General features: G+C 34.9%; 3 protein-coding genes and 1 non-coding gene across 6 annotated transcripts; 1 reads left to right on the top strand and 3 right to left on the bottom strand.

Moving 5' to 3' along the window:
- Nucleotides 1-1,976: 1,976 nt before the first annotated feature.
- On the bottom strand, nt 1,977-7,014 carry PP2-A15 (phloem protein 2-A15). 3 transcript variants are annotated; one of them, XR_849301.3, is made up of 4 exons: nt 6,490-7,014; nt 5,686-5,804; nt 3,006-3,576; nt 1,977-2,476 (listed from the first exon to the last, which is right to left on the bottom strand). XR_849301.3 is itself a non-coding variant. In XM_011103173.3 (3 exons), the coding sequence occupies exons 1-3, from the start codon at nt 6,799-6,801 to the stop codon at nt 3,114-3,116; spliced, it is 894 nt and encodes a 297-aa protein (XP_011101475.2). In that variant the 5' UTR covers nt 6,802-7,014; the 3' UTR covers nt 2,828-3,113. The 3 variants fall into 3 exon arrangements, 1 of the variants encoding a protein (XP_011101475.2); XR_016065598.1 differs by having other exon boundaries at nt 1,977-2,450; XM_011103173.3 differs by lacking the exon at nt 1,977-2,476 and having other exon boundaries at nt 2,828-3,576.
- A 7,398-nt stretch (nt 7,015-14,412) lies between these two features.
- LOC105179522 (sequence-specific DNA binding transcription factor) lies at nt 14,413-16,629 on the top strand. Its single transcript, XM_011103174.3, is given in 2 exon segments — nt 14,413-14,893; nt 15,001-16,629. A coding segment is annotated over 1 exon segment (1,455 nt). The 5' UTR covers nt 14,413-14,893; nt 15,001-15,074; the 3' UTR covers nt 16,530-16,629.
- Nucleotides 16,630-16,919: 290 nt separating this feature from the next.
- Nucleotides 16,920-16,992, bottom strand: TRNAR-UCU (transfer RNA arginine (anticodon UCU)). Its single transcript has one exon. It is a non-coding gene; the product is annotated as a tRNA-Arg (tRNA).
- Nucleotides 16,993-17,818: 826 nt separating this feature from the next.
- On the bottom strand, nt 17,819-23,592 carry LOC105179523 (pyruvate kinase 1, cytosolic). Its single transcript, XM_088880537.1, has 16 exons — nt 23,315-23,592; nt 23,081-23,177; nt 22,870-22,967; nt 22,497-22,652; nt 22,009-22,086; nt 21,453-21,584; nt 20,880-20,960; nt 20,701-20,772; nt 20,489-20,578; nt 19,936-20,080; nt 19,603-19,695; nt 19,310-19,401; nt 19,113-19,180; nt 18,917-19,016; nt 18,461-18,520; nt 17,819-18,290 (listed from the first exon to the last, which is right to left on the bottom strand). Exons 1-16 carry the CDS (start codon nt 23,381-23,383, stop codon nt 18,138-18,140), a joined length of 1,584 nt encoding a protein of 527 aa, XP_088736663.1. The 5' UTR covers nt 23,384-23,592; the 3' UTR covers nt 17,819-18,137.
- Between the last annotated feature and the right edge of the window lie 2,973 nt (nt 23,593-26,565).

Below are 26,565 nucleotides of genomic sequence, written 5' to 3'. Positions count from 1 at the left end.
AAGAATTTCGACACAATGAATACTTGAGTGTTTGGATTTTCTGAAATATATATAGTTGTTTAACATTTTTTTATCAAAAAAAAAAAGTTGTAGAGATAATTTCTAAAAGATCTCTTCATATTATGTAATTTTTGGGCGAATGGCTAATTGCCCACTTTGCCCTTTCTTTTTTAAAAATTGGATAAGGTGGATGAAAAAATTTAAAAATTTATAAATAAATTCTCCGTTCAGTCCATAATTTTTTGTTTATAATAAGTAAAATGATAATTTATAGCCCACAAGGGCATTTCAGTTATTACCACAAAAATTTAAATGAAAAAACTAACAGGGAATACCAAATTAGCAGTTATGGGACAACGGTTACAATCAGGAGGTATTAATAATTTTTTAAAAAATAAGAAAATATTTATGAATCTGCCTAATCTTTTTTCAGGTTACCCAAACATTTACCGTTACAGTGTGTGTAACAAGAGATATTACAGAATCATACATGATTTGCGTATACCATCAAAACATCAAAGACATAATTGAAAAAGAGAATGAAAAATCTTGACTATTGTTGTTTTGAGATAAGTATTATCTTGTTAAAGAATTTAGGGCAAATTTGATTTAATGTAATTAGGGTAGTGAATTTAGAATTGCAATAATTAGGATAGGAAATATTTAAAAGAAAGAGTGAGGGAACATAATTAAATAAATGAGAAAAGAGTTGGATTTGAAGGAAAGTGGTTTAGAACCATATATAGATAAAACCAATAAACAATAGCTCCAATAATTTCAATGCTCTAATTAAGAGAAGTAAATTGTTTTGTCACTCCCACAGCTCAGTTTATTAATGAAATTTATGGTGTTCTTCAAATTTGCAGATGCATGCGTCATCTACTCATCAAAATTAAACCCCCCAAGATAAAATAAAATTCAAAAAACAAAGAGAGAGAGAGAGAGAGAGAGAGAGAGAGAGAATAATGATAGCAACTTGGGTAGTGTATTTTAATTTTTTTCCTACACAAATATTACTCCTCAACTCCCATCTCGGAAACAATTAAGACAAAAGTAAGAGCAACTATGTGCATAATGAGAAGGGACCAAGTAAATTTATGGTTGTCTTTTTACCCATATAGATATGCATTTTGTTACAAAAATGGGAAGGCGGAGGTGATATTTACATGCCCGTTGAGGAGGATTGCGACTGCACTTCGCGTGCAGGCCGATGTTTCCTATAGTAATCGGCACGGGAATGAATGAACGTCTTGACAAGAATTCAAACCCAAGTGTGACAACATTGAATCTGCAAGAACCGGTTAGAATACAAATATTGGATGAGTAAACTTGCATTTGTTGTAAAAAAGTTCACTGAACTTGATACCTCCTTACAGAACTCGTTCTGTAGACAAATTAAACAACGTTGTCTCAAAAATCTATCCAGAGAGTACAAGGACAACGAGGGCGGCAGAAGCGCCGTCTAGAATGAAATACAGAGGAATGGGCCCCTAAAGAGTTCAATGAATGCATAGTTTCACTATGGAACCACACCAACAATTTCATAAATAACGCAGACTTTACTAAATGTGGGAGTAGTACAAACTCCCAACCACCAACGACATACCCCGGTCGATACAGTTGCAGCCTCATAAAAGTCAGCAACACTCGGCATCAATGTTCAAGGGTCTGTGCTAACGGTTTCCTCAGGCCTGGAAATATGTTTTTTACTGAGTTGAAGAAGATTCAAGAACTACATTTACTCACTGAAAACCTATCTGTAGGTCTCTGGTTTTGAGGGGGTCGAGACAGCAAGTGTCACTTTGATGTTTATTGCGAGAGATATTCAAATTAAGAGATGCTCGTTGAACGCAACCATCTCTCCAGTGCAATAAAGTCAGAAACAGAGTACAGTAGCAGAGAGGAAAATAGCAGGTTAAATCTGGCAGAGAACTAACATAAGATGATAGAAAAGAATCATCAACTCTTTACAAGCATTTTCATGTTAAATCAGCACAAAGTATTTTGAATCAGAAAAATGTTCTACAGCACAGTGATCCAGTCTGGATTTGAGGATAAACAATACACAGGAAACTTAAACACAGCCACACAGATCATTTCACCAGGTTTCCAATAAAGACAGCAAAAAGCATGGATAAATTTCCTCAATGACGTTAGAAATTTCCACCTAAAACTGTCGATATTAAACAAAATTGTTTTGAGCTTTAGAGCAAAACCAGTATTTCTTCTTCTCCTCATCCCATCTATCATACAAGTATCATTATAGTAATGGAGGTGACTCTAATAAGTACCGGTTTCTGAACTCTTAACCTTATTCAATTGCATACATGCACTTGCATGAACAGCCTCAGCCATAAATTAGATCTCTCTGCTCAACGCTCAAGCAATATGCATCCCAAGCTAAGAAAGTGAATCATAGTTGATAAAGTCTCCAGTTGATAAGAAAGTAACTGCATTATGTTCACCAGACATGCTCCTGTAAGTAAGATATGGCAGCAGAATATCTAAGAACCGTAAGCAGCAAGCCACAATTACTGACCACTTAAAGAGAACGTTAAAGAGATTGCATTTAGAGTCATTCATTGAGGTGATTTGAATTGAAAAAGAAGGCGAAATAAAAGTTAAGGAGGACGTAGAGAACAGATATCTTCAATAGAACAAGTGTAAAATGACTAGCTAACAACACATATCAACTCATGTGCCTCAGCAAAGGAGAAACGGCACTAGGATCAGATCAAATTTAGAAGGTTTCTGTATACATTACATCCAAGCGTTCATCTTTTGGAAAAGTAAAATTGGTGCTCGTATCTCTGATAACAATCAAGTATACAGTTGAACCTATCTCAGTCGCATCTCATTGAAAAATCAACACGCTCAATGTGCTTGGCAACAAAACAAACAGTATAATTAGACAGATTTTTATTGATTTTCTGCAAAAGATATGAGAGACAAAACTGCATCTATTACAGAACCACAAAAGAATTACATGGACAGAGGATACATACCGACAGCAAAAACAATCTAGATGAAATCCTCCAAGTACCAATGCTTATCAGAAGCATAAGCCGTATTGACAAAACCCCATATAGAACAAAGGAACACAAACAGCACTATTACTTCAAAACCCCTCTTCTTCTACGTTCTTTCAACTCAACTGGAATAATTGATACAGAATCAACACAAAGTCCTCCCTTGGAATGTGTACAGTCAATCTGTTTCATTGAAAATCTCACTTCGGTTTCAGGATCTGATTTGCTGACAATGAATTCACCCACCTTGTACTCTATCCAACAACCACGCTTGTAACTCCCATTAGCATCATCTTGATGTATATCATCTAAGAAGCACTCATGTGACGCTTGCTGGCCATCTGAAGTAGAAAATTCAAATCGCACGGGCTTGATATCCCATCCATGAGTATGATCAAAATTCGAAACACGGCGTCCGAGTCTTTTGGAAAATCGTCCAAGATGAATCCTAAATGACAAAGTATATATGTCTGGTGGAAAAGGGAATTTTACCACGCCATCAACTTCAAACCACCATATTTGCTGCAAATAGGCTACAACGTTAAATCTGCAAGAAAGGAGTGGCATAAAGGGCTAATTCCATACTCCATACTCAGCACCAATCACTTCCAAATTAAGAATATTAATAAACAAATGCAAGCTGGTTGAATTGGCGGGTTGGTTGTAATATTGCAGCATTATCTGTAGTATTTGACAGACATGCAGGGAAAATGCAAGTTTCAGTATAGGCATGTAAGTCAGTTTATTAGATTGTAAAGCCATAGTGCAGTACAAGTAACCTCCACAAGAACATTAATCGCAAACGTCCACAAACATCATGAAGTTTCAAGTACCATGTAGGTTACTTAATGGCCACCTCACACAGCTGAGGTATAACAGCCCTCTGGATGCAGGACAACTTTCAGTAATTTATCGTCATGCGAAGTTGGGCAAAATGGTAATGACTGAAAGAACAACTTCTACTAATACGTTCCACACCAAGAAAAAATGAGTATAAAGAATAAGTTTACAAACACAATATGTAGCATGCCTATACTACATTTGAACTTTTATGATACCATGGTCCGTGGATAGAAAAAGGAAGAGAGACCCGTTTTGCTTCATCTGATTTGAAAAAAAAAAAAACTAAAAAGACAAATGTCAAGTGCTTAGAAACAATTCTCCCAGTGTCATCCTATCAATGAATAAACTCTTCAATTTAAGCTGTGAGACCTTGTTTTCTTATTAAGTTATAGGACCCTAATAGTTTCTTGGACTATCGATCTGAAGGCAAAGTCAGAATGCCAACCATTGAACTTTGTGCATTAAGGCTGATAAGTCGGAAAACTTGCCGACCAGAGCAACTCTGGTACACCAAACCTAACAGCTGGCAATATAGCCACCTCTAACCTTTATTTATATATTTTTGAAAAGTCATATCCTAGAAATTCACTATATGCCATACTTATACTACCAAAACCATGAGTTTTGTATGATGTAAAGCTGCATCACGCGTTGGTTGTATAGTAACAGCAAGTACTAAAAGGGACTGCATTTATACACAATGCAGTCCATTACGGTGAGAGACATTAGATAGCATTAATTTCATATCTAAATCTGAATAATATCAGATCTTAAAGAAAGAATAAACAAAATTATAAAGTGACTTCAAAGTAATGGACACCTTTACAGAACTGAGTCATAAACTATGCCACTGAATCCAGAATCCAGAACAATACACCAATATTTCTGCAACTTCTAGGATGCCAGTTCTTGCATGATAAGAATGTTTCACTTCTAATTGATGCAGAGTACCACCCTAGAATGTTGATCATCCTCATACTACTGCCATGTTGAGATCCCTACACACATCAAATCTCAATCTAGTACTCTCAGAGGCTGCTCCATGCCAGTTGTCATATGGGCTGGCAGAAGCCCTAAAAATTGAAATGCTTGGATCAAGATTGCTTGAGTAAGCCTTATGCAAACCTCTTTCCTCTAAATGAAGAATTAACATTTTCAAAGATTAACTAACTTTTTCAATTGCTTTATATTGACTTTATTAATAAACTCAAGAATATAAAAAATATCATAGATCTTGAAATTTTACACAATTTTAGATGGATCATAGAGCAACTTCACATAATTCTTTCCCTTCACATAGCTCCAAAATAATTCCAGACACACTTTGTTATCCAATTCAACAATGCCTACAATATTTGGAAAATAGTTGAAATAGGACAGCCATCTGAAACCTCAAATACCAATTGCCTGTAGTTCTTAACAATTTACTACTTCCAAATTCCCAACATTATCAGATAATGAAAATACTGCAGAAAAGCAGCCATTGAAAGTAAGGAAAAGAAATTCAATCTGAGGGTACATCAACAGGACAGCTTGTCCAATATTTCCTTTTCAGGATTAACAGCTCCATATAATAGGAAGAAGGTGAAGTTTTCTTGATCAACATCATACTTGCATTGCACAAACACAGCCCAGCAACAATTACGCACATCATAAAAATTTGTACTGAATTTTCCAATGTAAGTTCAAATAAGATTACTTAGAATATAATCATATCGAAAACCAATTAGAAGGTCTTGACACCATTCGATAATAACATGTCACAGATGAGGGGATATTTACTGGCATCAGGCACAACAAGCTGAAAACTAACCTCGATTCTTCTGTTGGAACCCAATTCCAATATCTCCTGTCCTCAATGCCTGTTATTGCCATTGCTTTGGCTGATATCGACATGCAAACTCTCCCAGTAAATCTGTCCACCCATACCACCTGCAGTTGTTCCTCGTAAAATGAGAAGTATATTTAATAGGATAAAGTGAAAATGTAATCTGAAAATGCATAAAATTCTTATTTTCCGCTTAATAAGCTAACAGATAATATTTAACCAGATCCTTTGATTCCATTGAGCAAGTAACCTCCCTCAGGAACTTAAGGATTTAAAGGAACAAGATGGCTAGGCAATTTGAAATGTCAAATTTTGACAATTTCAGGAGTACATGTTTAACAAAAATAAAAGTTCAACACTTTCACAGAATCCAACTGCACTCAATAATTGAACAAGATAAGTTTCCTATGATCACCCGTACCAGCCAAAAAAAACCCAAAAACAACTTAAAAATTATATCTGGGAAAATGTGGACTTCGTTCCAACAGTACATTTCAATTAAAAATGAAGAATTCAACCAACATGCTAATGCATCCTTAACGAAAAAGAGAAGTAAAGAATAGTAAACGTAAAAACATCCTCAAATTAAATTCTGAAACAGTCGAAAAAAGAGGGAGCAACAACTAAATTTCGAACTGTAACAAATCGAGCAGCGCAAAGATTCAAGTCAATCCAACAGCAGAAAATTAACTGATTGAAAAACCCCAGAGGCAAAATCAGTGTAAATCAATTTATACTAACATACATAAAAAATAAGTCTAGGAGAGGGAAGATTTTTCAAGAACATACCTTGTTGCCGTCGTCAAAGGGAAGAGGGCGGGAGAGGAGGGCAAAGATGTCTTTTTTGGAGAGGTTTTGATATACATCGGGATGGGAGAGGAGGTGGAGGAGGAGGTGGTAATTGGAAGGAAGCTTGGCCTCCCAAACGGCGTCGGATGAAGCGGCGCCACGGAAGGCGCGGTTGAGCCGGGCCAGGTTGCATATCTCCGGCGGCGTAAGATAGAGAAACACACACGCCACACAGCTCTCCGGTATATCCCCTAGACCCGGCCCCCCGTTTCCGGTCCCATTCTCGGTCAAATTGGACAATGATGCTCCCATATACACCTATTGTATGTCTAACTACTGCTTCAGCTTTTCTTTCTTCCTAGAAAATATCCCACCGTCGGCGGCGGCGGTGGTGCGACACCGTGAGGGTGAGGGACGAGTAGAGAGCGAAAGAGAATTTTGTTTTTCTGACTGCACTAGTGCTCCGCCATTACTTTTTTGTTTTGTGCGTATTCTCTCTCCTCTCTCTCTCTCTCTCTCTCCCCCCTATTTTCTATTATAAATAAATGTTGTCCACTGACCACTGTTCACAACTCAATTTCGCTTTTTCTAATTCATAATTCAAAAATAAAAAGACTTTAACTTTTTCTTAATTATTTAAAATTGTAAAAAGTATTATTTTTTTTAAATGGGTACTAAAAATAATTTTATTTTACTACTTAAAAATAGTAATATATTCATTTTTGAAAAAATACGACTTATTTTAGAGTAAAATTTGCTTAATTTCACGAGTTGTGATATTAATAACAAACTAGCAATTTAGCACATTCGATGTTGGTGTATAATTAATTATTTTATTATTTTTTCTGAACTAAATGTAATTAATAGATAAACAAAATAATTAACTAGAACTAATATTATAAATTAATTTAAAATCTGTATGAATAATAAATTAATTAATTAAAAGAAACAATTATTTCTACAGTAATAAATATATCAAAGGTATTTTAGGTAATCTACACTTTGCCTCGTTATTAATTCTAGATGTCTCCCCCTTAATAAACAGTATAGATTAATATACGAATTTTATCATGTTATGTTAATTAATTTACCAACATTACTGAAAAAATTAAATTGGTACATGAGTTCTAAATTGCTCTAATTTTTTTAGCATTACATTGATTTAAAGAATATATTAATATTACTGAAAATAAATTACACAAGTTAAATATAATAAGACAAACACTCACATAAAATACGATAAATTCATACGCACACCCCATGGGGAGGGGGCGTTGCTGGTCCAGTAGGGCGGCAAGTTTTGCACCAGAAAGAAGAACCACCGTCGGAGAAGGTGGTGAAAATGGCGAAAGAAGAAGAAGAGCACCTTCATTTTTTTTTTTAATACTATCTTTTGAAATTGGGATGTGAGATTATAATTTTACGCAGCCATAAATCCACCATGAGGTGCGTGTATTCATGCAGAAGGAATAATATATTTTCGCTCGTCTGAAAGTGTAAAAAGAAGCAATGCACAATAAAGTATAAAGAATTGGTGGTCGTGTTAATTTTTTTTTTTTTTTTTTTTGTGAAAGCATAAAAAATATATTCAATAATAAGTATTATATCAAGAAAGTATGGAAACAATAAATGAAAATAAATCATACAACTTCCCCTAATAAGAATTCGAAACTTGTAAATATTATAAAAACACGAGTTTATTTAAATAAGTATTAACATTTGATATATTCAAACATAATAATTTGATATATCGGATCTACTAAAAAAGAAAGAAAGAAGACATTAATAAATTTGAAAGCGTAGTTGACACTGACGCATAGGCTGAGTTGAAGTGTTGGTACCAAAATTCAAGACATGATTTGTCAAACCACAAGTTTTGAGAAGATCTGTATTTTTGCATCAAATTTCAAAGCAAGACCAAAACCTTATAAAGCTGTTATTCGGACAGCAAAGGCCAATGTCATTTCGTGCGAGCGCAACCCTCCAAACTGGTCAAACTCACTTTACATGCACAAAAGAAAGATACGTTCACGTTCTTTTTGCTATTTGTGTCGTGGGAGTGCATACATGAATATATATATATATATATAAATGGGATTATTGAGAGATAATTGGAATTTTCTTTTTAATTAATTTATCCATTTAAATACTCGTTGCTATATCGACAGACACTACTATTGATGATATGCAATTCATTTCAAGCCGTTGAACAGTTCAAGCGTCACGTTTCGACTGTAGTCCCATTGTATTATTTAACGAACGTATCGTTGCAACACAAGATATCACTATTAGTGTTGTACGGTTTGAATTTTTAAAATATTCAATGATCCAAAAGTCGTATTTCACATGTTGTTCGTTAAAAAAATAATTATTTTTAAATAAAATGGGGTGGTTTTGGGAGCAATATAATAGTTGTTATTTATTAATAAAGTTTAGTTTAAATAATATTAGGAGATGCAAACAAATTACCGACCAGCTTTTCAGCAGATGGTACAGAATAATGCACCTCCCCCGGTTTAATTCTCCACTACATGGAACAAAATCTTCACCTTTTACTTTTACCCCCCCAACTTTTGACCTTTCACCTAATCAACCCAAATCTTAGGGGCAGGAGGAGAATAAAGTGACCCTCAAATTGGTAAAATAAACAATTTTTACATATTTTACCTTTTTTTTACAAAAAAAAAAAAACTTGCTTATTTATTTAATGCTCAATGAAAATTTGAATTTGAACTTAAAAATCTTAGTAAAAAGAGGTAATGATGATTCAACCAAACAATTATAATAGCGTAGAATATCAACAAAATTGTGTTAAATTATGTGCATTTTGAGTGTACAGTTGTTAGACGTTTATAAATAAGATGTGGATTGTCAAAGCCAATGGACCATTTTGTGCAATTAATAGAAATTGGATTGATTTTTGTATTTTTATAGTGTCCTGATAAAGGCGAGGAATGCTAATTTTAGTGAAAATTATAAAAAGTAAGGGTTAGATTTATTTTGACCCCTTGTGATATATCAAAATATCAAAAAGCCCCTATGAAATTTTTAATATAAAAAATCATCCTTGTGTTATGAATAAATAATCACACCGCCCTCTGATCAATTTGAACCTATTTTTTTAGAAACAATGACTAAATATCTCTTCTAATCAACGGTCAAACTAAGTTTTATATAATTATTTTAATTTATAATATATGTAATTATTATTTTTTATAAAAAAAATTCAAAATAAAAATTATCCCCCCACCCCATCGTCTTCCCCGACCAATCTTCTTCCCCCCACCGGCCCGCCTCCCCCCTCCCCCAACCAATCTTCTTCCCCTACAGCCCTCTTCCCGCAACCCCCACCTGCTTCGCCTCCACCCCCTCCCCTTCCCTCGCCCCACATACCGTCTGGGCGACCAACATCGCCCTTGTTGGAGATAGCGACGGACGTCACCCATGGGTGAGAAGGGCATGCACGTCCTCCTCTTCAGCAGACACCGCTGCCACTATTTTTTTAAAAAAAATAAATAATTTATAATTAATTTAATTAAAATTATATTGTATTATATAAATAATTAAATAATTATTAATATAAAATAATATTTATTATTAATAAATATATAATATTTTAATTAAATAATTACTATATATAATATTATATATATTAGATGTGAGGGAAGGGCAAAAATGTCAAAAAAAAAGGTATTTTTATAACAAATTCGCAGTCAAAAGCGCATATAGGTCAATTTCTGTACGGAGGGAGTTTTTTTAACTTTATTTTATATCATAGGGGGTATTCGATACTTTAATTTTCATAGGGGGATTTTTAAACATTCCTATTATCATAGGGAGGGCGTATCTAGATTTTTCCCTAAAAAGTACATATTTCTTAATTCTTGATTAAATTATACGTTCTTTTTAATTAAATGAAGGTGAAAATCTTGGTAATCAAATGATCGATCGATTTTTATGAATTTATTTATTAATTAAATTATGTGATAGTTAATCCCCATGATCTATTAAATTCAATTAATCTATTCAAATTGTACATCTTTCTCAAAACGAACCACCAATCACATCGTTTATTACGTGCCAGGTTTGAAATTGCTACTTTAAATCTTTTTAGAAAAAAACAAAAATAAAAAAATACTGTAGAAGTAGACAAATACATTTATGGATAAGATTGGAACCTAATTCATTAATCCTCTTTATTGAGTTTTAAGAATCCAATATTTTAACATTATAATTTAATGGAATAGTTCCACCGCCCTTATCTAAAATTTAAGTGTAATTATAAATAAATTTTTTGTAATTTAAAAAATTATATTTAGTATGTTTTGTTGGTCAAAATTTATCGAGTTTGCTTATATTAGTAAAAAAGTTGAATGAAAATTCATGTTTACTCCGAATTGATTTATGACTCATTTATTGCAGGTCAAAAATATATTTTCTAATGAAAATACTTTTTATAAAGATAAAAATATACCTTAAGGGCAAACATTAGCGTGTGAAGATGTATATAGATAGCTCGGTCAAAAAAATTATTTGACCTGCAATATCTGATTAATAAGTCAATTTGAGGTGGATATAAATCCTTTTATTTATTTTTTTAGCTAATCTCAGCAAATTCAGTGAATGTTGACTGATAAATGAGTTTATTCGTTAGACGAAAACAAACGTCGTGGGTACTTGATATAATTTCTTAAACTATAGAAGTTCACGTGTAATTACACCAAATCTTAAGAGATGCTAGTACAATTATGTCTTATTTATTGTATGTGCAACAAGCTATAGTTAAAATTACTAAAGGGGCATTAAGATAATTTAATAAGTTTTACATACGAATTATATGAAATTAGATTTCAATTTTCAACTACCCTATTCAATATATTTTTTTGTTGGATTTAGATGGAGAAATGGATAATTAATTAATTACACTTATTGAAAGACTAAATAGAAAAGTTGACATTAATTAACCTATCCACAGATGTATATTTATATGTGACCCTCAATTAATTAAATTATCCATATATACATATACGTGACGACTCTTAATTAATTAACATACCATTAAGATGCAAATATGTGGCTCTTAGAGATGCAATCTTAATATTTCTATTTTATTACACTAAATGGACAAGATAAGATAATCAGCTCCTTAAATTATACAGCCTATGCTTGCCTTGGCTCATTATTTTCTTGGCAAGCATCTGGGCTGTTGACACGTGTCCTCTGCACCCATTTAAATGACCCTTTTCAATAAATATTTTTTATTCTGGCAAAATTTATGTTATGTTGATATGATATAATTTATACTGTTTAATTTATATTATTTTCTTTTCGATGCTTGACGAATGTACTATTTTGATATTCAATAAAGATATTTTTCGTTTTTATACTATGTATAAATTATTATTCATAATATAAAAAACACAAAATATTCGGACAAATACCTAATAAGAACATAAATCATGTAGTAAGTGGCCTTAATTTGAGTTGCCGTAATTGGGCAGCACAAACCCTAAGTTGAGAGGTAAATTTTATTACCACAATTATTTTTTACATAAATGTAAGATTAATGTGTTTCTACTTTTACTTAACTAACAAAGCATTATCTCTTGACTCAGTCAAAGATTTGACATTTGAGGTTAATTAATACACATAATAATGGATTATGGGCCATTCCTTGCCACCCTTAATAATTCACATGTACTCTTCTTGACATGATAATTTCATTATATGTGTGTAAATAAATGTCAAGAATTAAAGTGCAAAAATTTGTGATGTATTAGGAGGATTTAGAGCCACGTCAACATGATTATTTACATAAATCATTATTGTTTCTTGAAAAATTATACACTTCTGAAAAATATCAACAACATTACACAAACTATTTCTAGTTTTAGATGGGGATGGTAATTTTCATCTATAGAACATAGAAGGACAGCCATGTTTCTATTACACAACAAATGATAATGTGATGTAATTTAGGAGAGGACAGCTTTTGTAGTTGTATCGGTTTTAACTGCGACAGTCACTCCACCTTCGGCAGACAAAGACCTACAAATGTTCTCAATGCCAATCAGTTATAATAAGTGTCGGGAGAAGGAGCAACATTAATTTCCTACTACCAACCATAACTCAACACCATATATGATCAACGCGAAAATCTAAGTTATAACCATGGTTAATTCGTATTTGACATGGTTTCTGTATGGTCAAAATATTTTGCTACAATTTTTAGTTGTACTAAATATTTTAGTTTCGCTTGCATTAAAAATGGTCGGTAATTGTTGCGCGGCCATAATTAATTAGTATTTATCATAATTTTTTATTTTTAATCATAATAATTAAATAAAAAATTATATATTTTTTGTTGATCTATTATTGCCCGACACGGATGCGAGACACACCAACATAACATAGAACACGCTATTGATTGTACTAAAATATATTTAATTATAAACACGATTTTGAACGTGAGAACATGATGTCGAAACAATGTTGTGCCTGACAAGTTTATGCGAACACGATCATACTTTTACCGCACATAAAAGTGTGCGTTCGGTTTTATCAAGTCAAATCATAAATTAAAAGTTTGATACAATAAACCGATACAAAGTATCTTATATTGAAATTTCGATTTAAGTTTGATACGATGCATAAACTAAATTGTGAAAACCGTACACAAACACGAATATTATAATCCATGCGAAATCATAAATGTGACAAATACCCCAAAAATATGGGCCCCCAATTACCAAAGAGGGCCCAATCTAACAACAATAACCAAGATAATCCATTGGGCTTGTAAAGGATACCTAACCCCAAATTCTTACTACTTTCAATAACATATAATCACACCGTGATTTCTTAAAAAATTTGATGTAATTATATATATTTTTTTGTATAATTTAATAAGTTACAATTAGTATCTGTTAGGTTAATTTTTTTCAAATAAACAAATCACTGTGTTAGTTAAAATTCAATGAATGTGTTAATATTAGTCAAAAAATTTAAATATTTCATATTTACCCATAATTGACTTTACTGTTGATTTATTGCAAGTGAACAAATCTTTTTCCAACCTATAAAAGTGAAAATATACCTCCTCACATGCATTAGTATGTGAATATGTATGTTTGACCTGCAATAAGTCAATCAAAATAAATATTGATTTTTGTCCAATTTTTTGCTAATATCAGCATATCTAGTAGATATTAACTAATGATGAATCTTTTGTTAGATAGAAACAAACTTTAATAATACTAAATATAAATTTTCAAATCACAGATGATATATTTATTTAGTATAATTACACTAAATAAATCACATGAGAAAATTGATAATTATCCCTTCAATTAATTCCGGGCCTTTAGAACCTACTTTCAACAGCATAAATCTAAAAGAGTAGATTGAATTTTTTATTTTAAATTTTATTATATTTTTAAATTTCATTTAATATGCACATATACTACGTGTATTAAGATAACATGTACTACGAGTTTAGGAATGCTAATTAATTTGGATCAAATTTAAAATGTGTTTTGTAATTTTTTTCTAAGTCAAACCCAAATTGCAAACTATGCCATCTATATTTCATTTATTTATTTATCATGTATATAATAAACTATATATTTATGTATAATGTGATAAATGGAAATAAACTATGTATTCATATAGAAATATGAAATTATGCTTATGAGAGAAATGTTTAATTTAAAAAAAAAATGAATAAATTTGTAAATAACTAATTGTTTTTCATTATTATTGCTTTTTATATTAAAAAATTCTAATAATATCGAATTGATATATTTTAAATTAAAATTAAATTCAATTGAAGACGAAGGGACACGACTAAATTCATATGAATTCTTAATTACAATAATTTTTTTTAAAAATTTATTTGGGTGGGATTGGGTTGAGACGGGCGTTTATCATCCCGGACTATTGTTTTGCACAATCCCGTGGATTCTTTCTCTCACTCTCTCTCTCTCTTTCTCCCTCCCCACAACGCTAGCTAAGGGGAAATTGCAAAACCATGGGCATTAGGTAGTTTTTTGTGCTGTCTGTCAGCTATGAGAAAACCAAGAACTCCCCAACACCTAAAACCAGCTGCCTTTAAGATGAATATAAAAACCAGCAGCTTTATCATCCCAATTCACTGTATAAACTCCCCACAATTTCCTTTCTGCCCACCCTACGCCCTTCACATTTCGATCAAAATACAGTTTTCCCTTTTTCTTTTTTGGGTTTTCCTATTGCTGTTCTTGTCTGTTTGTTTTTTTGCTTCAAAGAGTTTCACCTTTTTGTTGCATTCTTCTGCATGTGGATCAAAGGTTGACAGCTTCTGGTTTTCAATCAAGAATCTTTCTAACGCCCTGCTGATTGCGCCGCTTCTTTTCTCTTTTTCCTGGTTGGATTCTTGGATCTTGATATTTGGAGGATTAACCTTGTACGGAGCTTTGACTGTTTCTAGTCTTTTTTGTATTGTATGATGAGGGTTTTTGGTTGATGTGACAGATAGCATCTTGCGATAATTTTCTTGTCTGGGGAAGAATTCAAGATTGTCTTGTTGCTTGAAATTTTGAGGTTGTATGGAGCCTAATGGGATTTATCCTAGTATGCAACCTGGGATGTTGGGGCTGGAAATGTCACTCCGCCACCCCGTACCAGCACAGAACCCACAAAACTCTCAGCACATACAACAGCAGCAGCAGCAAAACTCACCACATCCCGTGGTGGGCTATGGCCGTCATGACGGTGATTGTTATCCACAAACCCAGCAACAAGGCTACCCTTTTGCTGCAAAGTCCAAGAACCAGAGTCTGACACTAAGTGATGATGATGAGCCTGGGGTTACTGCTGAGACCAGTGCTGATGATGGGAAGAGGAAAATGTCTCCATGGCAGAGAATGAAATGGACTGACAATATGATAAGGTTGTTGATCATGGTGGTGTACTATGTTGGTGATGAGGTTGTGTCTGAAGGGAATGATCCTGCCAGCAAAAAGAAAGGTGGTGGTGGGGCTTTGCAGAAGAAGGGGAAGTGGAAATCGGTGTCTAAAGTTATGACAGAGAAGGGATTTAATGTGTCTCCACAGCAGTGTGAGGACAAATTCAATGATTTAAACAAGAGGTATAAGAGGGTTAATGACATTCTTGGAAAGGGAACTGCGTGCCGTGTGGTGGAGAACCCGAGCCTGCTGGATACAATGGATCATTTGTCACCAAAGATGAAGGAAGAAGTGAGGAAATTGCTCAATTCCAAGCACTTGTTTTTCAGGGAAATGTGTGCTTATCACAATAGTTGTGGTCATGGTAGTGGTGCTAGTGTGAGTGGAGTTGGCGGAGTTGACCATTCGCCACCGGAAGCTGCAGCAGAGCCGTCTCAATCTCAGCTGCAATCGCGGCAGCAGAGGTGTTTACACTCAACCTGAAACGCCCCATTTCCCGCAAACTTAAATGGAGGGGAGAATGAGGCATCTAAATTGACAAAGATGATGAGCGATGAGGATGATGAGGATGAAGATGATGATGAGGAGGAGGATGAGAGTGGAGTAGGATCAGAAAGTCACGAAACTGACGAAAGATCATTGAGGAAGAGAAAGGGCACGAGCCATTCGCCGTTAATCCAACAATTGGATGCTGAACTAGTGAACATGTTGCAGGATAGAAGAAAGAGCTCCTTTGAGAAGAGGCAGTGGATGAAAACCAAACTGACGCAATTGGATGAGGACCGTGTCGGCATCCAGTATCAAGGCCTTGAGCTTGAAAAACAGCGGCTGAAGTGGTTAAAATTCAGCACCAAGAAGGAGAGGGAAATGGAGAGGGAGAAGCTCATGAACGAAAGACTGAAGTTGGAAAACGAGAGAATGGTTCTCCTCATCCGCCAACAAGAGCTTGATTTGCTCGGCCATGATCATCAACAATAGCAGCAGCAACATTCCTCCAACAAGAAGAGTGATCATCTCCCATTTCTGGGATTATACAATAGATTAGTCCAGACAAGAATAGGATGTTTGTTCCTCGTTCTTGCAAATTTTGCTTAAAGGATCTAGTGTTCTAAAGTTAATTGCAAGAGATTTAGCTGATGTATTCAGCTTGTGTCTTGTTCATTTGCTTGACAGTATATGTTTTGAGTCATGAGAATCTGCCATGTAACTCAGTTAACAGCTACTAATTATACAAATGTTAGTACTAATGATTCAAGAACACAGATATTGTAAGAGAGAACCATGCGATGAAATTATTACAAGTCTATAGTCACAGCTTATCTGCTGAGGAGGAAGTTAATGAACGATGTGATACAAAAAGCAGATTCTCTCCGACATTTTGTTGTCAAGGGTCGTTTCGAGAGGAAATTGGTCTGTAATATAGTGTGACATTTGAACATTGATGCAGAAGCTTGTATTGCCTAAAAGGAAAATATGAAGTAAGGTCACGCCCAGTGGAACTCGAACCCACAATCGCCTGATTAGAAGTCAGACGCCTTATCCATTAGGCCATGGGCGCTTCTTGATTATGGTTGACGTACTTAAAATTTTAGCATCATCCATAGGATAATTGAAAGTTAGGAGAACCAAAATTAATTACATGATAAAAAAACATTGAAGTTTTCTTTGTTGTATAGGATAATTGGAAGTTAGGATAAAAACAAAATTAATTGTATGATAAAAAAAAATCCATAATTAGATATAGTCATTTACTGAACTAGGTTGCATCAGTGAGATTACATTTAACAAAGTATTTATTTTGATTGATAAATCAAGTTGTAATGGTAAAATGATCATATTAGCCTCTTTTTTATTATATATGAAAGAAAAATAAAAGCACAAAATTTGAACAATTTGATCTTTTCATGTGTTTCGACTCAGCTACCAACTTGGACTCATTAGTTATTAGACGAGCAATACTATGATAACTTATTCAAGGTAATTAGACCACCAATCCCGCAAAGTAAACAAAGTCTAAAGATTAACAAAGGGAGGATAGTGTTTACCCCAACCATAGGGGCAATAGATTCAAATTGGAGTAGAATGATAGAAATGAGAATTTTACACTCAACACAATTGCTCACAGGACGAAATTAAGTCTTGAAAAAGGAATTTTTGAGATAGTGCGTATAATGTGTTGTTAAATCAATGAATATAACTTGACTTATAAGAGACATTTATAGTGATATTGAGAGTTTTATAATATGATAGGATGTATGTATTTATTATGTGGCTTGCACGGAAAAAATTATCTTTTTACCCTTATAAATAAATAAATAAATACTACCAACATATACATCATATCATGTCATGTGTTGGTATATAAGTTAGTTGCTTTGCTAGAATGAACAGCAAACAGCCACAGTTTCATGGTTCTGCATATGCAGCTTCAAAATTACATATTAGTATCTCCGAACTGTTGCTACATCGGTCAGCCGCAACAGAAAAATTGCTGGGGTTATGGAGAGCTTTGCACAAGAGCAAAATTCCCATCAAGAATACCCCGATGTATATTTGATCTAAACGTAAAACGCATCGTATGACCAAAAATTACCATCAAAATTTAAGGCAATGCCTAATATGATTGTTGATCGCACTACCACCCAAAAAGGAAAGGAAAAAAAAGGAGGGTAATGCGAGTTAAAGATGTATCGGCTTAAGTTATCAATCTTCAAGCTCGATAATCTTCACTACAGCTGCGTCTCCAACTTTCTGGCAGACAACTACTCGATCATGAGACTTGATGACTCCAGAGGCTTTTCCATGATCAAGAGCAACGTTAAGAACTGACTTGTGGGTTGGATTTGTGGATGCAGCCTGTAAGATTTGAGACAGTAAGTTTATTGCCAAGGAAAAGGCTCCTAAGACGGTCCCCGCCCATGTCGAAACAGGTGGTTTATTTAGGAAACAGAGAGGTGTTCAATGTTAAGAGAACCCTTCTTGTAAATATGAGATGGCAATTAAGTGGCATAATATTAAGAACTTACTGGATGTCGAGGATCAGCAAGCAAGGGGAAGAGACCACGTACTACGAGCGATTGCCTTGCCTAAACATTAAAGAAAAGAACCATAAGCTCGTCGGAGGACAACAAACTTAAAGGCATTGATCACCAGCAATGAGAGAGACGAAAAAGGAGAACTATGCTCCGAGCAACAGTTAAATAGTCCACTAGCTCCAAGATTATAATGGACAAATAGATCGTATTAAAGCATTAACAATGAGCATAATCTTTCTGCCCTGGCTATTAGTATATAACAGTAGAATCCAGATCATATAACAAACAGGGGAAGTATGCTTCTGTACGGCATACCATGAAATTAGTGCCGAATGTGTGATTAATATAAAAGCTATCCTGTCATTGTTTATGAAATGGACTCAGCAGATTAGGATCAAATGATTTTTATTATAGAGTATCATCACAGATTATGGTCGAAGTATATACCTCAAATGCACCACTGAAACTCCACCTCAATTGATTTGTAGTGAGCCGAGGGATGACCACAGATAAAACAGGCATCGTTGGCCTATACTTAGCGATCAATCTGTGTATTTAGCAGGAAACGTTTGGATATATGCCAAAATGTATTAGCAAATACTTCAAGATTTCACTTCAAACACACTATGAAGTAATACTATACCTAGCTGCTCTTCCTGATGAGGTAAAACATATGATGACAGATGCCTTCACTTTGATGGCCGCCCGAACCTAAAGAAAAAGGTTATCGTTTAAAGAAAGGTAGAATGGAGAGAACTGGACAATAATAGAAGTTCTCGTCGGGTTGATTTTCCTTATTTCTTTTTCTCCTATGCTTTCTATTTTTTTCTTGGAACATACCGCAGAGGAAGCAATAGATTCCAGGTGGCTCATGGGCTGGCCTACAAATTTTACAGTCCTCTTGAAGTACTGGTCTTGATTGAAGACCTTCTCTGCCTGTGAAAAAATATGGAAATGGCAGTTATGCTTCATTACAGCACCTAAATATATAAAAAAGAACCAACAGGCTTGCGGTCGCATAAACTGGCAACTCATAATTGAAGCTGTTCAACTCACCCTCCTCTCACACCCCAACTAACATGGACAGGAAAGGAAAATTCTAGAAAATAATCCTCAGGTATTATAAAGACAACTTGCCTCGGCACAAATTTTGCCAACAGTGGAAATAGTTTCAACAGGGTATAATCCACGTAAGGTCTCAGCCCCAAGAAGAATTGCGTCGCATCCTGAAACATAGTGATGAGGTACCAGCTTTGTAGGGATTAAGCAATAACAAAGAAAGCAAGGACTGGAGAATAAATTAAACTACAAATACAGATATGAAGACATCCCATCTTCTCTTATACCCGTGAACAAACCTAATAATACACATCAAGCACTTAAAGAAAAGCTAATGATACAAAGGCATTAAGTTTCACAAAAGTACATAGCCACTTTCGTTCTAAGAATTTGAGGCGGTGACTAACCATCCAAAACAGCATTAGCGACATCAGTTGCCTCTGCACGAGTAGGCCTGAGATTGTCAGTCATACTATCAACAACACGAGTCACCACTGCTGGCTTTCCAGCCATGTTACATTTGTAAATAGCAGACTTCTGAAACAAGAAAACCTGCAAATATAGAACAAAGCAACATGTATTATGCTTGAGCCACATGTACTTGACCTCTCTTATGTTGGAAGGAGCAAGCAATTTCATCAACTTATAATAAGGATTAACAGTACAGTTTCTGCAATAGAAAGATACACCGACAAATATACACCCGACTATTTCCTAAAAATGAGAAGGATATATCAGAGTTCTAAATGGAACTAGGTTTAAACCAGCAATCATTTCAGAAACTTGAAATATCATACAGAATCTTAGCTACATAAACAAGATATTTTCTGTGTGAGACTGTGCGTGTGGATAGCATAAGCTGGTACCAATGCATCTAAAATGATAACCGCGGCGACTATAAATAGAATTCAGCATTGACAACTCATTTTGCTTCCGTTAGAAAGCATCACAACAACTAACCTTCTCAGGTGGAAGATCTATGCCAAGGTTTCCGCGTGAGAGAATGATTCCATCAGCCTCTTGTAGGATCTCATCAAAATGGGTCAAACCCTGGAAATATGGTGCCAAAGTAAGCTGTTAATTTCACAAGTAGCTCATCTAGCCCATACTCAACCTCTTGTAGAAAAGTAAGGTAAATCCCTTCTTTAATTAATTACAGGAGTACTATTCACCTCTACGTTTTCAATTTTAGCAAAGATTTGGGTCTGACTTAAACCACCAAGCTTGGATAGACAGTCACGAGCCTGCATGAAGCAAAACCATCAGAGCCTAGGTATCCAAATGAGTTGAAAAAAGCATAGAAAGTGCACACTCACAATATAAAGAAATAAAAACATCTTTGTTGTTTTACCTCACGAACATCCTCCGCATGACGTGTATATGACAATGACAGGAAATCAATTTTATTCTGAGCTCCCCACGAGCTGATAACCTGTAGACAAGTGGTACATTCAAGCTATAGCAATTTACCCAATAAAAGGAATAGGTCAACACAGGAACAAAGAGATATAAAGGACAAAAGAACTGCTGTTTAAGCTTTCAACTAACCATAAAAGAATCTTAATCTATGCTCGTGAATGTCACTAGGCACAAGAATTGTAATATCAAACAAAATTCACCAATATGTATGATAAAGGAAAACAGCATGAGGTCTAGGATTGAGCAAGGAAGGATGTTACAGCAGGAAACAGTCTAACTTAGCGGAGAACCATTTATTAGTATAAACTAGTTACTTTTTCACCTTTTCTGTGTATCTACAAGTTCTTTTGCTGTTAAAAAGAAAACTTCCTAATGATCCAACCAGAGATACCATGATTGATTATATTTTGCTAAGTCCATTAATAAGACCCTAAAAAGTCTTCAATGGATGCCTCAGACAAAGAAAGCACACATGTACCCATCACAAATATTTGCCACCACTGACCTGCTTGTCCTTATCAGATAGAGTAGGCAGATCAATCCGAATTTGAGAAGCATGCAATGTAAATAGTGCTCCAGCTAAGGTTGCAGAATTCTTGATAATGCAAACCACATCATCACCTTTTACTTCATCTACCTGCCAGTTAAATCTCAGTTCATGGAATGAAATAAATTAAACATAAGTGATGGTTCATTCATCCTAAGGCAAAATCCAGAAATTCAGTAGTAATGATCATTTTCTCTTTGATCCCAAGGGAATGTTTCCACACTACAATGGGTTAAAGAAGGATGCAGAAGAAAAAGAATATATAGAAGAACCAAATAACAGATAGTTTATTTACAACTGAGGCAAGATAAAAAGCTAGGTACAAGCAGCAGAGGACATTTACTATTCAACCAAGAAAATGCTCCAAAAAATACAAAAGGCAACACTCACAAGCATGCATGCATGCTAATTGAAAAGAAAAAGAAGAAATCAAGAAAGCGTGAACAATTGATAAGTTGAAAAGACTAAGAAACTACAAAAAGACACACGTTGAATTAAAAACTCCACCTCATACCTCTAGCCAAACAGAAGTGGTTTCACTTCCTGTGAATAGGTATTGGCCAACAAAAATGGTGTCTCCCTTCTTCACAGCCTGCAAATAATAAGCTTTATTAGAAAGTACAATAGGCAAAAATTGAAACAAAAGGCAGCCAAATCTAGGCACTCCAAAGGAGAAAAAATCCAAGTACTGGTCATAATTAGGAACGAGCTTCATTATCCAACAAAAGAGAGGCAAAACAGCCAACTGTCATTATTACAAGATACATTTTATCCATGGACGAGGCAAGGAAAATACTTGTGAGAGTTGCTGAAAATATAACAGCAGCCTACACAAATTAGATCAATAGTAAATAATGCTAATCATGGATAAACAAAAAGAAAAAAAAATCAAATGAGTTAGACAACTGGCATTAGGAATCAGAAATTTTGGAAGAATGAATAGAAAATGGCATACTTTTAGGCAATCAACAATAAAGATAGAAGCCAAATTATATAGAGAACCTTGGCCAGTCCCGCGAAGTTGATTGGCAAAATCTCCGACGATGCTTCTTGACCTTGATCAGGTGTTAGAACAACCTTCTCATCTGCCTTCAGGGTTATAGCTTTTTCACTTTTATTGACAACCCGTAACTCGGCGCCCACGGTATCTAGCATAACCTGGATAAACCAACATGCGTTGAGGTCAAACATTGTTGGACGATTCATTCATACGGAACACTGAAGCAACAGAAAGCCCTGTACGAGTTCATCTCATTGTCCCACCGTAAAAATTAGTTCCAAAATCAGAAACACGGATATTTAAACGACTAAAAACAGTTAAAGCCGCGGAATTAATGAAAAAGAAATAGAACTGTATAAAATCAATATCACTTACAGCACATAGTTTCTTATTGCTCTTATTAGCAGCCTTCAGATTCTCTAGCGTCTCCTGATGATATGTCGCATCACCCCATGAAAAATCAAATCTTGCCACTGTCCCGTTAAAGAATAAACCAAAAAAGGAAAGGAAAAAAAAAATGAGAGCCCCACGAAGACAAAAAGCAAACAACAAGACAGAAACAAAGGCAAGAACTTGAATCAGTTACCGGACATTCCTGCTTTAAGGCAAGCAGAAATAACCTCGACAGATCGCGAGCGCGGGCCCAGCGTCCCCACGATCTTCGTCATTGCAGGGAAGAAACTCTGCACCCACAAACACCAGATCACTCACTAAAACCAAATTTTCCATGCAGACACGAACATCATACGAAAAAACAGATCTCTACAAAAACGAAACTTCAACCAAAAAAAAAATCAAAGAAAATAAAAGAAAATCCGACCCCTTTGGATGGCTCCAGAATGGTAGCCATCCTGATTGGCTCCTCCAGCAGCAAGTGATTTGAATGCATTTTTCCTTGGCTTCAATTATCTGTGTGAAAACTCGAACGAGAAATGGAATACTTAGCAGAGAGGAAGAATCGTATGGCTTTATTCTCGGTTTCTGATTCAGGTCCACAGTTTGAACACAGAAATAGAAGAAGAGAGGAGGGACAACTGTCCTTTGCTTCTCTGAAGAAGGAGTATTTTCTTGATTTGTTTAAGGTTTGTTTTGAGGAAAACAGGTGGGCAGTAGGGGCAGTGCTTCGGACTTCGGGTCCGGGCACCCTTTCTTTTTCCCCAAGAAAACAAAAAACTTCCCCCTTACCTTTTTGTCTTTCGGGTCGGGTGGAAACCCGGATTTTTTTATATGTTTCCAGATTTTGATTACTTTTCCATGAAAATAAAAATCGAAAAAATGAATAAAAGAAGATATTAAACAAATGAAAGGATGGTATTGTTAATTAACAATGATATTTTTTATTAAATTGAAATAGAAATAAGGGTAAAAATAATAAAAGTTTTTGTCAATATTAAGTTTGACCATGCACAATTAGTGGTGGCAAAATTTGAGTTAAATATAAACACGTGGTTTTAAAATTATGGGCGAGTCATTCAATCATTTTTAGATAAATTTAACTCAATAATATACTATATATAATTAAGTGTGTATTAAAATACATATAATACTTATTAATGTAAATGTCTAATGTTAGTCATAAATGATGATTTTGAACAGCTTATAAGTCCTAAGACATTCTCGTTCTATCAAAATATCTTTTTAAGATAAAATCGTAAAATTCATACCAAGTCAAAGTAGATAATACCTTACACAATATGATATCATCGAGTCGCAAGTCCCATTAAATACTCATTATCTATATCATTAATTATTTTTTCAAGTTATATATATAATGCAGCTTGCTATCTATCGATACTCTGTTGCGCGAAATATTGGTCGTTTTAATTTTGTATGTGCTTCACAAACATTACGAAGAATATGAGATATTGAAACTTATAAATCGCTAAAATTTATTATTTAAAATTAATTTAAAAGACTTACCTACGTGCATATATTAGCACATGATAAAAATGATGCAAAAAAGATCCATTTTTCCATAAAATCCCACCTACTCTAATTTAATAATAATAATAAAAATAAAAGAGTTTTGAGTTTTGTGAGTTGGACAATAAGAAATTTGAGAGAGTAAAGTGAAGAATGAGATATTTAATTGGAAGTGTGTAGGGTAAAGTTAATTAATCAGGCAAAGAATGTCGGTATTGATGTGTACGGTATTGAATTGAATATAAATATGAGGCGGCGGCGGCGGCGGCGTGGTGAAGTTGACGCGGATGACCCTGCCGGGAAAAGACCACGTGTATTTCAGTTGTGGCCCCGCCCTCCAGAACCCTTTCCCCTTCTATCCTATGGGCTGTTTCCCTTTCCCACCTTCAAAATTAGGGCTTTTAAAGAGTAATTACGATCGTCCTCCAGGATTTTTGATTTTTTTTTAATTATTTTATAAATTATAAATATCTTTTTAAATAAAAATAATTATATAATTTTCTAAACTACTAAAATCAAAATTACTACTCCACCCTCATTTTTACTTGTTTTTCTTAAGGATTAAATGCAATTTTGGTCCTCTAACTATAGTCATATCCCATTTTAGTCCTTTATCTATCTAGGGTTTGGATTTGGTCCTCTATGTATTTCAATTGCTCAATTTTGGGACTTTTTTAGCCGAAAAATTACCCAAACCACCGGAAAATTCCACTTGGAGCCCATGTGGACATTTAAATTAGGGCTGAGATATAATTGGTCAATTTTTGCTGACTTCGCAATTTTTCGAATTTAAAAAAAAAAAAAGAATGAATGACATGGCCACTTTTTCTCCCATCTTCTCGTCGCATCTTCTCTCTAAATTTCCGACCAATTTTCGATGAATCACCGGACACCAACTATATTAGTCGACTCCCCATCATCAGGCGAACGTTTCGCCTCCATCAATTTGAAGTTTCATTGCGATTTGACGCTGGGCTGAAGAGGTTACCGACACAACTTTCCACCGTCAATACGCCGCCGTCCGAACGAATTACCATTGCGCACCACCACCGTTGGATTCCTCTCATCAAGGCGAGTCGAACGACACCTCTCCCAGCCATTTTCATCAACTGCTCGACGAGATCAGTTCTTTTAAAGTTTTGCGACGCCGCCACCTCTGAACCGCCGTCAATACGCTGCCGTCCGAACGAATGACCGTTGCGCTCCACCACCGTTGGATTCCTCTCATCAAGGCGAGTCGAACAACACCTCTCCCATCCATTTTCATCAACTCCTCGACGAGATCAGTTCTTTTAAAGTTTCGCGACGCCGCCACCTTTGAACTGCCGGATCTCCGCCGTCCAAACGAATCACCATCGCGGACCACCACCGTTGGACTCCCCTCGCCAAGGCGTTTTCAACGAGACCTCACCCATCAATTTTCATCAGATTTTTTACGAGATCGGAGTCTTCGACCGCCGCTGTCCTTCTCGCCGCCAGCACAGCAAAAGGCCTCCCTTTTCCCTCTTTTTCCACATTTGCCATGTCATTCTTTTTTTTAAAAAATTTGAAAAATTGTCAAATCATAAAAATATAAACCAATAATGTTTCAGCCCCAATTTAAATGGTCCACATAGGCAATTTCCGGCGGGTTGGGATTTTTTCCGGCCAAAATAGGACTAAAATTAAGCAATTTAATTACATAAAGGACCAAAATCAAACCCTAAATAGATAAAGGACTAAAATGGGATGTGGCTATAGTTAGAGGACGAAAAATGCATTTAATCCTTTTCCTTAGAAAACGTCAATTTTCGGAATGCACCACTGTGATCCAAGTTAAAGAGACAACCATACTTAACAATGTACCCCAATATAACAGCAACTCCAACATGCTTATGATTTTTGTACTTGATGCAAACAAATGCTCAATTTCCCAATTAAAATCCTATTACATCATCAAGTGGTGTGAATAGGAATGGCAAAGATGCTGATTTGGAGTGGGTTTGTCTGAATTTGAGATCCGTCCCCAATAATTTGGAGTGTGTTTGTCTTAAGAAACATAAAACTTCACTTGCATGCCTCGATACAAATTGATAGTCATTCTCAAAATTAAATAGAAAAATCAAATTGTCTCAAGTTTTATCTTTTCTTCAAATCCTTAATTCTGTC

Source organism: Sesamum indicum, linkage group LG5 (assembly GCF_026168435.1).
Source record: "Sesamum indicum cultivar Baizhima isolate 11 linkage group LG5, ASM2616843v1, whole genome shotgun sequence".
Classification (NCBI taxonomy): domain Eukaryota; kingdom Viridiplantae; phylum Streptophyta; class Magnoliopsida; order Lamiales; family Pedaliaceae; genus Sesamum; species Sesamum indicum.
The sequence above is the reverse complement of the archived record's forward strand: the minus strand, read 5'-3'. Positions and strand labels throughout refer to the sequence as shown.